Source organism: Mercenaria mercenaria, chromosome 13 (genome assembly GCF_021730395.1).
Source record: "Mercenaria mercenaria strain notata chromosome 13, MADL_Memer_1, whole genome shotgun sequence".
NCBI classification, from domain to species: Eukaryota; Metazoa; Mollusca; class Bivalvia; order Venerida; family Veneridae; genus Mercenaria; species Mercenaria mercenaria.
Genome location: NC_069373.1, coordinates 75,206,887 through 75,224,113, shown reverse-complemented (window position 1 = coordinate 75,224,113; position 17,227 = coordinate 75,206,887). Strand labels below are relative to the sequence as shown.

General features: G+C 35.7%; 1 protein-coding gene across 2 annotated transcripts; it reads left to right on the top strand.

Annotated features, from left to right (window-relative positions):
• The first annotated feature begins 11,022 nt into the window (after window positions 1-11,022).
• Window positions 11,023-16,284, top strand: LOC123529616 (uncharacterized). Of its 2 annotated transcripts, none has more exons than XM_045310010.2 (3): window positions 11,023-11,240; window positions 13,445-13,508; window positions 14,745-16,284. In XM_045310010.2, the coding sequence occupies exons 2-3, from the start codon at window positions 13,467-13,469 to the stop codon at window positions 15,399-15,401; spliced, it is 699 nt and encodes a 232-aa protein (XP_045165945.2). In that variant the 5' UTR covers window positions 11,023-11,240; window positions 13,445-13,466; the 3' UTR covers window positions 15,402-16,284. The 2 variants fall into 2 exon arrangements, with proteins under 2 accessions (XP_045165945.2, XP_045165947.2); XM_045310012.2 differs by lacking the exon at window positions 11,023-11,240 and adding an exon at window positions 11,347-11,508.
• Window positions 16,285-17,227: the final 943 nt, after the last annotated feature.

Sequence of the window (17,227 nt, the reverse complement as noted above, 5' to 3'; positions counted from 1 at the left end):
CACAGAAATATTTGTAAAACGAACAACATCTTTACCAATAATTCACCTGACCATTACATGTTCTGTCCCGTACGATGGAATATTTACTCTTATATTCTCAAAAGGTTGTCCCCCCTTAAGAATGAATACCATTTGTAAAGAAATAAAAATAAACAATTGTTGAAAAATACATTCAACCTAGTTATGTGAAATTTCAGCACTGGGACATTCGAACTGAAGATATGTAACAGTTCAGACTTTCCGAAAGCGTGGTGGTCATAGCTCCTGCCTTTATGCAAGAAAAATAATCTACCACTGGTTGTAATATTCGGACAGTTATTTCCAGTTGAGCTTAAAAAGCACGTGACAAATCAAATATATATCCATGCGTTTGCTAAAGGCATTAATTTTCTGTCTATGTTTTACAAAACTTGTTTGCATTTGAAATGCTATTGAGTAATCAGTTTATACATTATTTTAGTCGTTAGTCACATGGTCAAATCAATATGTGTAATTTTCTTTTAATATAAACACGAACATACACACACACTCGCTATAAAAGTTCTCTTACAGTTACATAACAGAATTATGCATTAAAGAACCAACTTTACCTCTAAATATGAATGTACGGTACGGGTACGGCACGATCATATAGGAACAATTAATTGTTCATTAATTACTACCTCACCACTAACTTTCAGTTACGGTGTCGGCCCGGTATCATTTCTTCTTCTTTGCTGTATAGTAAAATAAGCATTTCCGGACACGAACTGTGAATTTCACAACAAAATTACAGCAATGGCAGCTCTGTATTTCTATACAAGTCATTTATCACTAAAGAACAACTGGCATCAACAATGAAATTTTCTGCTGCATTTCAATGTTTACAATCGCTGTTAAAATCTTCATACGCATCTGTCAAAGTTGTCTGGTTCAGAGTACTTTTTAATCCTTCCGCACAGAAATGTTGTCCTGAAGAAAACAGACAAAACAACTGTCATAAGTCATAAGAATTGAGACAAAATTTACACAATGTCAATAAATACATTTGAAAAGTAACCAGTTAAAAAAGGGATGGCTTCAAAATGGAGACTTCACAATTTCAAAGAACTACTTCCTGAGATACAACGACTCGGAAGTACCTAATTACCGGGGTGACACCTAAATCTAACCAGATATTTAATTTAGCCAAAATTTTCCCTCAAAATCTTGTAACTGTAACTTGGGGTCTTTCGAGAAATGTTATACAAGACATTCTCATCGCAAAACAAATTTTGCACAGAAACATTACAAACATTAGACCTACTTTGCGGATAAATTGGCTACGAAACTGGAATTTTGTAGGAAAAGGGCACATAACGAAATTTGACTTTCTTCCGAAAATTTCAATTAGATTTTTATGAAATCAATTGTAATATCACCAGCTGGTCTTATAGCGTGTTTTATTTAACTTTAGGCCTTTTGTTGTTGCAAACTGATGTATCAAAATAAGCAGTTACTTTAAAAAAAACATGTAATTTTTAGTAAAAATGCATAATTTGTCCACTACAATTGCAGAAAAATGGACATTTTAATGACTTAAATACCAGAACCCACAAGCAAAGACCATTATTTGATTAAATCACAGACAACTAATCGAAGTGAAACAGATACATACATCACAGCCCATCTCACAATGAATGATTTCTTCGATTATTAAAGCTGGACAATGCCTGGAACGTCAAACGCCATGCCGATCCACACCATCTTTGAAGCAGGCAAGTACGGAAGCTGGAGCCAGACACAGCTCAAGGTACACTAGAAACTGTCAAGCAGTTACAGACAACAAGACATTACAGTTCTGGCTAAAGTCTACATTATAACAACCCTCGTATACGATAATCTGGAAAACAACATTATCCTGTTTATCACCCTTTTCAGTTGTGTTGTGCAATATAGTCAAACCTGTCTGTAAAGTCCACCCTTAGGAACTGAAAAAATGGTATTTATTCACAGGAATGTTTTCAACACAGGTAAATTCACACTATATTTTGGTTAAATGTCAAAAGAGAAAACAGTTGACTATGAGCAGGTTTTATAATAGTGGCCTTTATTCGGAGGTGGTTTTTAGCACAGGGTTGACTATATTTCCTACTACATTTCACAATGAGCTACTTAAAGAAACTATTTTGATCTTGATGGTTTTAATTCATACGGAAAATCCATCGGTTCCAACTATAGCCTTGTATAGCATTTCTTTGAGCAACGCGCTCTCTTTTGATGCGTTTCGCAGCAACTTTTGTACTTGTTTCCATTGTTTTAATATTTTTGAAAATGGTATAGAACCGAAACAAATTTGCGATTTTTTTTTACAGTTTCACGGCCTGTCTTTTAAGAATCACCTTATCTCACTGTCTATCTAAAAAAGGCAAGAAAATGGTATAAGTTGCTATTCAGAGGTTAATTTGATCGATTTATATTTTGATAGAGAGTGTATGTAAACATTATTTGTATCGAATCACAAAATTCAGGAAAATGTAATAGATAAACCCCAGTCAACGGCATTTGGCCAATGTTGGTCCAGAATTACAAACATTGCCCCTTTGTTTGTCTGCTTACGTAAATGATTTGCAAAATGATAACAGCCTGCTTTAAAATTAGTTATTATGAGTGTTTTCCTCTTTAATAGTTTGCATCGTTTCTGAGGTCCACTGTACCATTTGGTATAGACAATGATACAATACTGGTAATTGTGTTCAAATCATGATACAGTTATTAGAAACTATGAATGTGCAAACTGTTCAATTTGAAGTCACATACGTGAAAGAAACTTTGACTATATGCTGTATATCAGCAACGCCATGACCGGGGTCGCAACTCCATTCCCAATATTTTTTTGTTAATTATTTCTCCATAAGCAGGATTTGAAGAAAAAAAATGTGATATTCCCTTTTGTATAGCAGCTGGAATATCAAAAGAAATGTTAGACTATGCACATGAGATCAAAATTGGCTCTTTTGTTGACTTCATACTTTTTCACGATTCGCGTTGACAGAGCTTTTATGATCACAGGATAGATACAGATATTTCACACATATGGCGTTTTATTATATCTGTATTGAATAGCATTTTGCTCATTTTAAATATTTGTAATTGTGTCATATTGAGCAAACACACCTCAATTGCGCAACACAACACCAGCAGTATGAATATTTCTTTTGTCCTTCGCGACCGAACCTTTGAGTTTGCTTGCTACTTTTCCGCCCACATTAAATCGCCCCTATTGGATGCAAGCACGTATTGAGTGTACAATATACTGGCCAAAGATTACATAGGTTTAATTGTGTACATTCAATGCGTGCGTACACTCAATGCGAGAGAATTAATGGCGATCGCTATTTTTCAGCTTTGTTTGATGTGTTATTGTTTGGACAATCGTGACTTTTTATTTAATACTAGACCACGATGACGAAAAGCGATGGCGCGATGGCACGATGATGAAACAACGATGGTACGATGGTGAAACGCGATGGCACGATGATGAAATCGCGATGGTGCGAAATGTCGATGTAATATCGCGTTTCATCATCGTACCACGGCGTTTTCACCATCGCGCCATCCTGCCATCGCGTTTTCATCATCGTACCATCGTGCCATCGCGTTTTCACCATCGTACCATTGTGCCATCGCGTTTTTACCATCGTGTCATCGCATTATCATCATCGTACCATCGTGGTTTCACCATCGTACCATCGCGTTTTCACCATCGTACCATCGTGTTTTCACCATCGTACCATCGCTTTTTCACCATCGTGCCATCGCGTTATCATCATCGTACCATCATGGTATCACCATCGTACCATCGCGTTTTCACCATCGTACCATCGCCTTCCGGTTAGAAATGCGTAGTCCGGTACACTTGTATTTTTGTCAACAATAGATGAATGTATCTCAGTGTACTTTGTGAGAAGAAATTTACCATTTAGATTCTGCTGTTTTGCAAAGTGTTTTATAAGATGTTCAGTACTCAGTTCATTAAAACAGTAAAATCTTCACGGCCACGTCCTTTGTATTTTATGTATGCATGAAAGTAAATAAAAAGCTGAGTGTAATAGTCACTTGGTATTATTCAAACTCAGCTGATTCTTGTTAGAGATTTTCAGCTTACTTCGACACTGACTGTGGACCACGGACTGCGGACTTACTATAGCGGTTTTCTCAAACTGTATATGAGGAAGTTATGCATAAATTCAGCATCCGGTTCTAATGCCGTAATACTGTTTCCATTTAAAATATCTGAGAAAAGGCAGTTATAGGATTTATTAATATCCGTCTTATTGTATATGAATTACCGATATATTTTGTCTTGTAAGCATTCTTAACAGCGCAAGAGCATTTTTTTACCCTTTTACCTTTTATCTCGCTTTTTGATTAATGTATCTATTAAAATCTTTCGACTACCGTATTTATGAACAAGAGGCTAGTGGATCTGTATCGCAGGCCTGTTCTTTTTTATTTGAAGTGCTGGAGCTTATTTATATGCTTGCTGTCAATTTCGTGAAGTTCTAGCCAGTATTCGCTAGAAGTGAAAACGGCTGTTGATTCAACGATCAACATAACCTATCATCCAGGATTTGAACCAATGACCACCTGGTGAGGAGACAGACTCTCTTCCCTTCCCCTGCACCGCAAGAGGTTCAACTATTTTAGCTCAGGCGACCCCTATGCATAGGGGATTACAGCAACGTATGTTATAAGTTATTACTTATTATTGTTCCTTCTCTTGAGAAGGAATACTTAGGGCCGGTAAGACACACTTGACTGAGCAAGTGACCTCGAAATCTGTTGTCATTACGAGCTGGCCAATCAAACTCTGTGACCTTAGAAATAATCTCTGACGTTAAACATATTATTTCCTAATTTAGGCGACTCTGACTGAACACGTTCCACGGATAACATAGGATGATTGATTGATTCTTTTATTTCCTCCATTCTTGAAGAGCATGACATGTATACATATATCAGCAAATTTACATGTAAACACCAAAATAAATATTATCGTTTCCTTCGAATGCATGGTCCGATATGTGAAAACAAATCCCATTGCGACCCTCTAATGTATATGCAACAAATTCACGCAACATGTGAAATTAGATTGACCGGATCAAATGTGTATAGCCAGTGTATTCTTATTGCCGTATTTACTCCACTGAAAGTGGTAACGTATTTACTTGGGTGTTGGATTTAACAATTTATGTTAGTATAAATACCTACTTGACATTTTAGGCAGTATAAAACAACATAGTTCTTTTTTTTTTTAATTTTAGTGTTTTTTTGTTTTGTTTTTTTGTTTGGTTTTTTTTTTGTTTTGTTTTTACTTTTTGTATTTTGATACAGAAATAAACATACTCTTGGTGCAAAATGTAATGCCCCCAGGTGCATTTAAAAAGTAAGTAAAGTTTCTTGTCGACGAAAGTTCCCAACTGGAATGAATGGAACAAATTATTTCCAGCCGAGCTCACGGCAGGCGTCATTTACCTCCCCAGCATCCAGTCTAGACCGATACTGTTGGAAACAGTACCAAATTAAAGTAAATCACCCAGTACTGAACACTAGTCGGGATATCAGCCTCAACTGGGAATCGATCCGGGTCCGGTAATCGAACGCGGATCGCTGGCGTAGTCCAAACTGCTAACCACTGCGCCACTGACTCCCTGATTAAACGGGAGGATACGGAATGTCAATATGGTAGAATGGTCTTGTCCATGTGTCCTATTCTGGGGTTCCGCACACTGATGACCAATACTTTAAACAGACATTGCAACCAAAATTTTAAAAGATGATCATTATATATATATATATATAGATGTGCCCTAGAAGGGACTTTTGCTATGCTTTAACTTGTAATAATTGAATATTTGGTATCAAAGAATGTATATAGTGTATATGGAAACACCCAGTTTCGTATTATTGCACTCGCGACGCTGAACTGCTTCTGTACGACGCACAATTTTGAATATGCACGATACGATGCGTAACATTTTAATGCACCGCGGTAATAAATGTCGCACGTGGTATTATATATTCTTAACCATTTCAAACCCTACAAATTCAGTTTTATACGGTACCGATTTCATTCGGTTTTCCCGGTCATAAGATAAGATAAGATAAGATAAGATAAATTTTATTTTAAGTCGGCAAGACAGAGAAACAATACAACATAAGCGACAGGCGCTTTTTAACCGACTATATATAACAAAGATAAGCAGTTAAAACATATAGTAAGCAAGCTGTAAAATAAGAGATAGGATTATACAAAATTACATGTAGCAGTACAACATGAAGATTAAACCTGTGAGAGACCTGCTGCTCTTGACCAAAAGCCTAAGAACTACCTAAGATAAACATGAAGTAAAAGACTGAGAGGCAAAACTGGCGCAAAAAGCTGAAAAAAAAAAATATGCTAAACGAGAATATCACCTCAGATCAGATCTGAAATGAACTGAGCAGCAGCTCCTTCACAGTAGCACATAAAACATAGCATGAAAATAAGATGTAATAGTAACAATAGCACATAGAGAACATAAAAAGCATGCACATTATTACATAAAAATAATATAAAGACAGGTGTGCAATTAAAGCAACAAACAAAGAAACTAGCTAAAGCAGCTAAACATGGAGAACAAGGCATAGATATAAGTCGACTACACAAGGAAACAAGGTATACAAAAAGTAGCTAAAGCATGCAAAGCAAGACAAGTATTGACAACACAATGCAAAAAGCACAGCAAGTAACTAAAGCAACTAAGCACGGATAAGAAAGCATAAAACTATGTCAACTACACAAAAGAAGCAAAGTACACATACTACATTGTAGCAAACTATGAGGGACAAGGCATACAACAAAAACAGCTAAACAAAACAAAAACTATCTGGTTGGGTATAATGAAAAGAGATGCCGTCCGGTCCTGCGGAAAAAACTACTAAGTATGTTTACACATTGAACATTTGCAGTCTTGACCATTCCAGTGTGAAATTAAGCTTTTAAATTGATTAAAACTAGATGTTTTCCTAAAATTTTCTGGGAGCGAGTTCCACAGAACCGGAGCGGCATATCTGAAGCTTTGTTTACCATACCTAGTTGTTGTTACCCGGGGAACTTCTAGTAGGTTGGAATACCTAAAATTGTAACCAGCATCATGAGCATGAATTAAATCATTTAGAACAGATGGAGCGATGTTGTTGAGAATTTTAAATGTTTCTATGGCCATTGATCTAGTTCTTCTGATATATAAGCTAGGAAGGTTTGCTTTACTAAGTAGCTGTTCATATGTACTTAAATAATCTTCATAAACAAAACGAAGAGCTCTTTCTTGTATTTTTTCAATCTTATTTGTACTTTTACTGGAACAGAAATGCCATGTCAGAGGACAGAAGCTGAAGTTAGATAAAATAAAGGAATGAAAAATAGTTAACCTACTTAGTTTACATAGATTTCTGCCTATTCTTTTCAAAATGTTTAGTTGTTGTGCTGCCTTACTGCAAATAGTACTAATATGATTTTCGAAATTGAGAGAAAAATCTAAGTTTACTCCTAATAGTTTGACTACATCATCACATTCAATATTGGCATTTTTAATACTGAGCTTAGGCTTCCTAGAGTGTGTTTTATTTCCAATAGCTATAGCTTGAAACTTATCGGGGTTAGCCTGCATACAATTAATAGAGAACCAGTTTATAAGAACATTGCTTTCATTTTGAAGGACTGTAATTAAAGAGTCGAAATTTGATGAACTAAAAGAAAGGGTGTTGTCATCTGCATAATTATATAAAGATCCTTGTTCAATAAAATAAAATATGTCATTTAAAAAGATATTAAAAAGTAGAGGTCCAAGGATCGAGCCCTGAGGCACCCCTTTAACTATCTCAGCCCAGCCACTAGTAGTATTTCCTATTTTGATCTGTTGTTTTCTATTTGAGAGGTAAGATGTTAATAAGTTAACAGAGTTTTCAGACAAGCCATATGATTTAAGTTTACATAGTAAAATATTATGGGGGAGACAGTCAAAGGCCTTAGAGAGGTCCATAAGAACAGCAGCTACAAACTTATTAGAATCTAATGCAGATTTCCAGTCTTCAACTAGTTTTAGAAGGGTGGTCTGACAGCCATGGCCTTTTCTAAAAGCACACAAAAATTTGTTAAATATTGGTTCAAAATACTCTGATAATTGCTCAGCCAAAACTTTTTCGAATATTTTTGTCAGTCTACAGTCTCTAAAATTATACGGTCATCCTATCGTGATATACATGATGGCTACATTATGAATTTTTAAACCAATATAGATCTTGAATTTTCATGAGTTTAAATCTTTGTTCAAGTTCCCTGAAGCAGAGTATCTACACATACCATATATGCATATGTTCGAAAAGGTACTCGACTAAAAAGGCTTTGTCAACAATGATAGCCTCGACTACTAAGCTGGTGGTATCAAATGATCACCAGAATCGCTCAAATGGTGTCATTGGAGTTGACTAAGTCAAAAATATAATTTCGTTGACAATTCTATGCATGTACTGGCCATAAAACATTTTTGGAATATGATTGGAATTTTGACATGGGACGCTTCGCAGGCCCTTTGTTCACAAAACAATTTTCGGTCTCAGCTGGGTTTTAGATTGAAATTTTGACAGCTAGTTTTAACGGTACTTGAAGATTAAATTCCAGCCGAGACATGACAATCCTTACTGAATAGTTACTTGAAAATAGTCATGAATTTAAAAATTAAATTTTAACATGCAATTTTGATATCAATGAAAATGTTTCATTATCAAACTCACTGCCCGGCTGGAACTCAAAATGTTTTGAACCCCGCCTGCTTAGCTCAATAGGGAGAGCGCAGATCTACGGATCTCGGGGTCGTGAGTTCGAGCCCTGGGCGAGGCGTATGTTCTCCGTGACGATTTGATAAAAGACATTATGTCTGAAATCATTCGTTCTCCACCTCTGATTTATGTGTGGAAATTGGCAGTTACTTGCGGAGAACAGGTTTGTACTGGGACAGAATCCAGGGACACTGGTTAGGTTAACTGCCCGCCGTTACATAACTGAAATACTGTTGAAAAACGGCGTTAAACCCAAAACAAATAAACAAACAAAATGTTTTAAAAACAAAAGTCCAGGAATTCAATCTTTGCGTGACCTCAGTCATCAAGACCGAGCCTGTCTTGGTCATTTTTCAAAATCTGATATCAGATTATGTTAATACGAAGTGGCTATTTTTTATTATTATTTTCAGACATGCTGATACATATCTAATTCAGGATGTTGTCGCTTAATTATGGTAATGTATCAGATATGCTATCTTTTTTATTTTCAAACATGCTGATACATAACTTATTCAGGATGTTGTAGCTAAATTATGGTAATGTATCAGTTCTCGTTTCGACGGGGATGACATATACATGTATGAGTACTTCTGTAAGTTCAGACAAAATGTTGAACGAAATCATTCAAGATATTTCATTAAAATTTCTATTTTATGGAACATTCTACAATTATCAAAACTAATAAAAAACAATGACTTTTTTTCCGTACAGAAGTCTACCAGAACACTATTTATACTATGCAACAAAAAATAAACGGACGTTCATTTTATTCAGAATGTTTATTCTTTTTTTCACAATACTGTTTTGTACTGTTTTTTCCTGATCTTGTTGCTAGGAAGAACAAGTCTAGGAATCGTATGGACGAACACAAATTAAAACTAAACTGTTTTATAGGAATCGCCGTTATCTTCAAATCCATGTTTCAAGTTGTACTTTTTTAATGCATGAACACATTAAGGTGAAGTATTATCGTAGTACCGTGGGTTCGAAACTTCACATGTCATGTCGTTCGAGTCGCGCGGAAGATAGGTAACGCCAGAAATGTCTCAATATCAAAACAAAATGTTAAAGCATACGGATATTTGAAGAACATGCTAAAGGCAAATAAAATGCGACAGAGTATTTAGATGACATCTGAAAATTGCGATTACGTGTGTTAAATGTAGCCTGTTCACTATCCATATATCTTTAAACGTAGGTATTGTATAATAGCAGATAATTATATCACAATACACTAATTGCTACAATGAAGGCAAAAGTTGCTACATATGTAGGTAAAAGAAACATATATTTCTTTCTTGCGAACCTTTAAATATTTTGAGAAAACCCCTACTGTAAGTACGCAGTCCGCTGTCCGCAGTCCGCATCGAAGTAAGTTGAAAATCTCTGTTAGGATGTAGAAGGTACATAGTGCAATGTGAAAATGAGATTGTATCAAGCCTGTATTTTATTGACACATATACTACATGTACCACTGCGCATGACCACCGGAAGGCGATGGTACGATGGTGAAAATGCGATGGTACGATGGCGATAACGCGATGGTACGATGGTGAAAATGCGATGGTACGATGATGAAAACGCGATGACACGATGGTGAAAACGCCATGGTACGATGATGAAAACGCGATGGTACTGATACGATGTTGAAAACGCGATGGTACGATGATGAAAACGCGATATTACATCGATATTTCACCATCGTACCATCGCACCATCGCAATTTCATCATCGTGCCATCGCGTTTTCACCATCGTACCATCGTTGTTTCATCATCGTGCCATCGCGTTTTCGTCATCGTACCATCGTACTTCGCGGTTTAGTATTAAATAAAAAGTCACGGTTGTCCAAACGGAACACCGTTCGCGGAGTCGTGAGTTCGATCCTCGGGCGGGGCATATGTTCTCCGTGACTATTTGATAAACGACACTGTGTCTGAAATCATTAGTCCTCCACCTCTGATTCATGTGGGGAAGTTGGCAGTTACTTGCGGAGAACAGGTTTGTACTGGTACAGAATCCATGAACACTGGTTAGGTTAACTGCCCGCCGTTACATGACTGAAATACTGTTGAAAAACGGCGTTAAACCCAAAACAAACAAACAAAATCCTCTATCGACATTTTGTCAGAGGTAGATGGGTCTAATTTTATGCGCCATGTCTGCTGTACGGTAGATTTAGGACACTATTAAATTATAGGAAAATCCGTAGACACGCAAAAATCGATGAAGAAGATACTGCTGCTGTGAATTATTTACTCATGCTCAATGAGCGTGTAATAGTGTTAGCCGACGGGCTTCATCGATTGTGTAGTGGATATCAGATAACTCTTAACCGCTTTTTATAGAAGGCGTGTAAAAACCTGTTACTGTGAATTTGGATACACTAGCATATAGGTATGTTTTCACATTATTTAGTTAGTCTAAATAGTGAGACCTCGGGTAGACCGATTTTACATTCTAATATTTTATGTTGTCTACCTAGAGGGATACACTGATATAACGATATTCAACGCTTGAGTACAATTATTTGGACTAATAATTTAGTATGAAGCAAGTCACAGTTGCTAAGCTATGAATTAGAGCTGTCAAGTGAATGAGGATTAATTTTTGCTGAGCAAGGGCCGTTATTGACTTGTGAGAAGCATAAGGACATTTGTAAATTGTAGGTTGTCTGTGCAGTTTTAGTTCAACAATTTGTTCATGTTGTTAAGAGTTTTAAAGTTACTTTTTTGTATTTGTTATTTTGCTTAATTACAATGCAATTTAGCAGAATATTAAGGGATATATATTTATATGCAAAATTTGTGCTTCAGTTTGTGATAACAATAGTTTGGATATGAATTTTAGTCAGAAAAGGTCCGTGATTTTATGTATGCAATTTTCATCTTATTTTTATCTAAATGATATTCTGAATTATGCATGCAATTCATTGTTAGAGCTTGTGGATATTTTATTCTTTTCAGTGGAAAGTTTATTCAGCTAGCATTGTACGAAAACATTTGACATTTTTTATTTTGTATAACACACACGTTGTTTAGAATTGATCTACATTAAAGTGTTCAACTAAAAAGTGCACTAACTAGTGATTTTAGTCACATTTCTAGCGATGTAAGCCATACCTCTTGTGATTTTAGCCATACTTCAGTTGATTTATGCGGCACTACAATGATACTACAGTATATACACGGCACTACATTCTCCGATTTTTGAAATATTTGATCAATAAAATATAAGACAGAATGTAAACATTTACAGTTTGAAACTGGTGATAGCTGCACCACGGAAATGTCGATTGAGCTCTCTTTTTCTTATAACCATTTTTTACTGGTGGCGCTGGGGTTTAGTAGACATGATATAGGCTGTTTAGAAGACAGCGGGTGTTCAAGATGTAGTAAAACTGATATTGACATCAGGTAGATCTATACATGCTACACAATTTCTAAATGGGGTAATTTTTAAGTTTCAGATATTCATTTCAAATTATGCATTTCTCAATATTTATATTGAATAAGTGTTGCTTTTTATCCAGATTGCATTCTGACTATTTTTTCAGTTAAAATCATTGTATATAAGAGATTTCGCTTATTATAATTTATCATGCAAATACTGTGGGAACTGCGCGATAACACTTGCCTGATATTTGGTTTTGTTATCACCTCACCTCTTTCAGCCAATAGCAGCCTCGCCATATAACTTTAATATCGACAATAGCCTGTTATTCTCTGTATAACAGTAAACACTCATTAAATATTGCTGGTGTATAACAGTGCAGGTCTCGATCTTGATAAAAAGAAAATTATTCACTAAATTGAGAAAAAAAGAAAGAAAAAAAAACATGCTGTTTTACTATAATGAAATAACATGAAACATTTTGAAATACCTAATTTAAAAATTACCTCCCTTATATATAAAGTAACTGCATGTTTTAATGAATGTTTTTCTATCAATACTACATCTGCATCTTTGCTGAAATAACTTTATAAATTAGTAAGAAAATTGTAACTCAATGTATTTAGATAATTAGAGCTGTTGATATTTCCAAGGGAAAAGTAATGCATTACATCATTTCTACTGTCAGAAAATCACTTAATATTTGAGATAATGTTTTCGGGGACTCGTAAGTCACCGCTTCGTCTGTCCGTGTGTCCATCAGTTGTCCGTCAGTTCCGCTGTTTCTACTGAAATTCAACACAACCTCAAAGAGAAGTTAGAGATTCGCATAATGTATTATTAGCATATCTCGGAAGGATAATTATTGCGGACCTTACATGGAGAAAAATTAGCTCACCTGAGCGTATAGTGCTCGAGGTATGCTCTTGTGATCGCTCACTATCCGGCGTCCGTCCTAGTGTCCGTCCACACTTTCCTTTAAACAACATCTCCTCTGAAACCATATGGTTGAAGTTGATGAAACTCGATGTTCCTCATCATGAATAAATCTGTAAATATTAAATAAAAACACATACCTCTTGATAGTTTGCCAGCTATGTTAGTCATATTTAGCTTTTATGATATGGTGTTCAAGTGTGAAATTTTGATATTACATGCTGAATATGTTTTCTTTATATTCACGTTTTCTTTTCACTATAATGTTACAGGACTTAAGCCGCAGTACATAAAATGGGTGCGACTGGTGGAATTGCGTTGGATAAAGCAATGACGGTATTTAAATTTCCATTCATCTTGTCAGTTACCCCCATGCAAGGCAGAGATGTATATATTTAATGTTGCCAAAGCTGCGAATGTTTGCGGCCGTCCGTCTGTCCGTTCATATCTTAGTAATGGTAGTCGAATTTAGATGGTATTTGATACGAGTGTTTTTATTGCCTCGTAGCTTCCTCCAAACAATTTGGTGAGATCACATTCGTGTGACCATTTTAGTTATTCTCCCTGACTTTTTATTAATAATGATCATTGTTGCTGTCAGGCAGATATTTCTGTCAGTCTTTAATTTATAATATCTGTAAGGGTTTAATGTAACGGTATTGATTTTTCAGCAAATGCAGACAGAATCTTGGTAATAATACAAGAGGTACTGTCTTTTTATTAACTAAATACTGTACAGCTTATCCATCCGGGACCACTAATGGTTTGTTCCATTTCTGTATAATGGTTTGTCCCATTTCTGTATAATATAATGGTTTGTCTCATTTCTATATAATGGTTTGTTCCATTTCTATATAATGGTTTGTTCCACTTCTATATAATGGTTTGTCCCATTTCTGTATGATACACTGTTTTGTTTTCCAATTTCTATGTAACGGCTTGTCCCATTACTTGATACTGAAAGAGCAGACAGGGATCCAGTGGTAACACTGTTTGATTACGAAACCTGGGATCGAGGGCTCGAGCCTTCGCTTCTCCAACTAATGATTACTAACTTTGGAATAAGAGTCCTATGTATGGATGCTTTACACCTGGCACGCTGAAGAACCAGGGAAGCTTCTTGAATAGGAGTGTTTCCTTTATCTTGCACTATCCTCCCACTTAAATTACCAATAGTCTTCTGGAGGAGTCGGCCATATATGGGTTACAGGCGGCGACTATAAATAGCCTCATACATACATGACATGACTATGACACCAGGCAGACACATGTACATGCAGTGTTTACAATATTTTTTGACAGACAGAAATCGTGATTAAACCTACTTTTAACATCTACGTTTTCATGAGTATCGGATATTTTCAGAGAAACTATAAAAATGTTTAAGATAAAATATCTTACATAACACCGATCTATAAGAACTGTTTATTCGTATTGCTTCTTATAGTGTTTACATTATTATTTTTACTAAGGTCAGAATCGTTACATTACAGTAAGTTTAAATTATAATGTATAAAAGCTTACTGCATTACAGTAAGTTTATGTATGAAGTATGTCGTTGTATATTTTCAGGCTTTACGAAATATACAAAATAAGTTTGAGATGGAGAATGGACGTCTTGCAATCATAACACCCGATCGTTATAAAGAAACCTACGATATCATGGCCAATGATTTCACCCCAGATGAACCCTTGTGTAGGTCATTCGGGGTCAGCTGGAACGAGGACTTTAAGCAGACTACGTACGATAACCTCGTGCAGAACGCATCCATATGTATGATCTCAAAAGACACACAAGAGATTATGGGTATAAGAATAATTGGCATTATGAGGAAAACTGATCCACCTGCTGACTTTAAAGGCTTGGGCTATGAGCCATTAAGAGGTCTATTCACTTTTCTTACGCACAAAGACAATGAAGTGAACTTCTTTGAACGATATGAAGTTGACGAAGCAATACATTTCTTTGCATTAGGTGTCAACAAAAAGTACCGACGTATGGGTCTTGGAGGTCGCCTTCTTGCAGCCGCTGTAGCCATGAGTAAGGAATTAGAATTCAAAGCGATAAAGGGGGAAGGAACCTCAAATTTCTCGCAAAGGATTTACGAAAAGGAAAAATTTGAAACTCTGCTCACATTACCGTATGACAGTTATATCTATAAAGGACAGCCAATCATAAATGGAACAGGGGAACATAAAATGACAAAGATATATGGTCTTAAACTGTAATATATTGTCAAACAGTTGTACATGTACTGTTATGACGGTACTGTGTTGTCTAAAAAAAGATTGTGTAATTTCAGCAAAACAGATTTGTGTCCATGCGCGACGGAGTCAAAATAATTATATAGAGAGAGAAGTTGGTTTTAAGGAATACAATTTATCTAGGTCAACATTTAACTATGCGAGAAATGTGAAAATGACGTAACACTTCACTGATGATGCCATATGAATAATACCTGTGGGTCATGTAATACAAACAAAGTGCGACACGCCCAGTGCTATGAAGTATTGTACCGAAAATGTACAATTCTATAATAAAATCTGTCTCGCCTAATTTTGGACCTCCGATAATTTATTTCTACTACTATATGTAAAATTGTCAAACATGGCATCAATTCAACCGCTCTGAAATACTAGACGATTGCTGCAAAAATCCTTGAAACTCCCGAGGATGATGTATTTTTTTCTAATTTACAAAAAATATGTTTTATCTCCTTTGTTTCTGTTTCATTACTTCATACCAGCCCAAAGGTGAAGTCCAAAATCAGATGAGACAGACTTTAGATACACCAATTTTGATTTTAGAAAACGCCAAAATATTATGTTTTGTAAATTTGTACCTATTTTTATCAGTTTATCATCAGCACAAATTGTGTACATTACAAAACGACCATAACTCTATATTTACATTCGCCCTGTTCTTTTCCATTGATACTTATGATGTTCATTTTCTATGAACAGCAAAAGGAAAGACGCCAAAATAACACTGCTTAGTGATAACGGGTCGCTGTTTTGATGACGTCTTCCTATAGTCAAGAAGTATGTGTCTTAGATTAAGGGACTGGGAAGCTGATTCTAATGTTAAATGCAACAACATATGTGCAATTTATGATATAATTATGTTTACAAATGGAAAGGAAATCTAATGTAAATATATATAAGAAATGAATTTTTTTTCGGAGCTTATGCGAAATGAAGGACACAATAAGATCGGCACGCTATAGCGCGATTCGTGGATTTGCCGACCCTATTCTATCGTTCATTTCGCATAAACTCCCTAAAAGTATATTTCATTTCTCAGATAAACACAGAAACAGATATGAAAAAACATTAGATTGAACTAGTCTGGTCCTCCGTATATTATGCACAGGAAATGTACGTCTAACACCGAGTTCTTGCGTACCTTGCTTCCAAAGGATCTTATAAAATTTATTAACTGTCACAACCCGTGCTTGGATTCAGTGTTGTAATATTGTGCTTTGGGATTATGAAGGCCATTTAATACGTGTATTCGGATTGTGCTATTTGTAATAAGTAGGGGAGATTGCATGATTGACTTTGGATACTGAATTTATTGAACGAGTTGAATGAAATGATAAAATGCAAGGAAAATGGGAGGTTATGTCGAGCATTTTATCAATTTCATAGAACGAGTTGGTAGACACAATTGTAATATTTTCTTTATCAAATGTAAGCCTTTCTAACTGAGACATCAAAATTTCCTCTTTCGTTACCTTATTATAGTCCGAGTAAATACGACTGACATTTCCTAACTTGAAAAAACGTCAGCGTCTGGTCTCCATACGTGACACAAACTCGTATAGACCGAACAGATTTAGCGGTTCCGAGACGATCAGCGCTTTTCGCTGTGTCTGACTTTGGTCGCACTTCAAGTGTCACTGAAATGTTATACAATCTAGATCACCCTTATCTGGACAGTATAACAACAATCCGACACAAGTCAGAAGCAAGAAATACATCCCGTAAATGTGCAATATTATAGTTTTCTCATCATCTTTTATGGTCGATGAAGTAATATAGAACGAAAACTT

Bases quoted from the DNA above. Each gene is read 5' to 3' on its own strand.
- LOC123529616 (XM_045310010.2), top strand. From the start codon at position 13,467: ATGGGTGCGACTGGTGGAATTGCGTTGGATAAAGCAATGACG. The intron at 13,509-14,744 runs GTATTTAAATTT...GTATATTTTCAG, and splicing joins CGTTGGATAAAGCAATGACG to GCTTTACGAAATATACAAAA.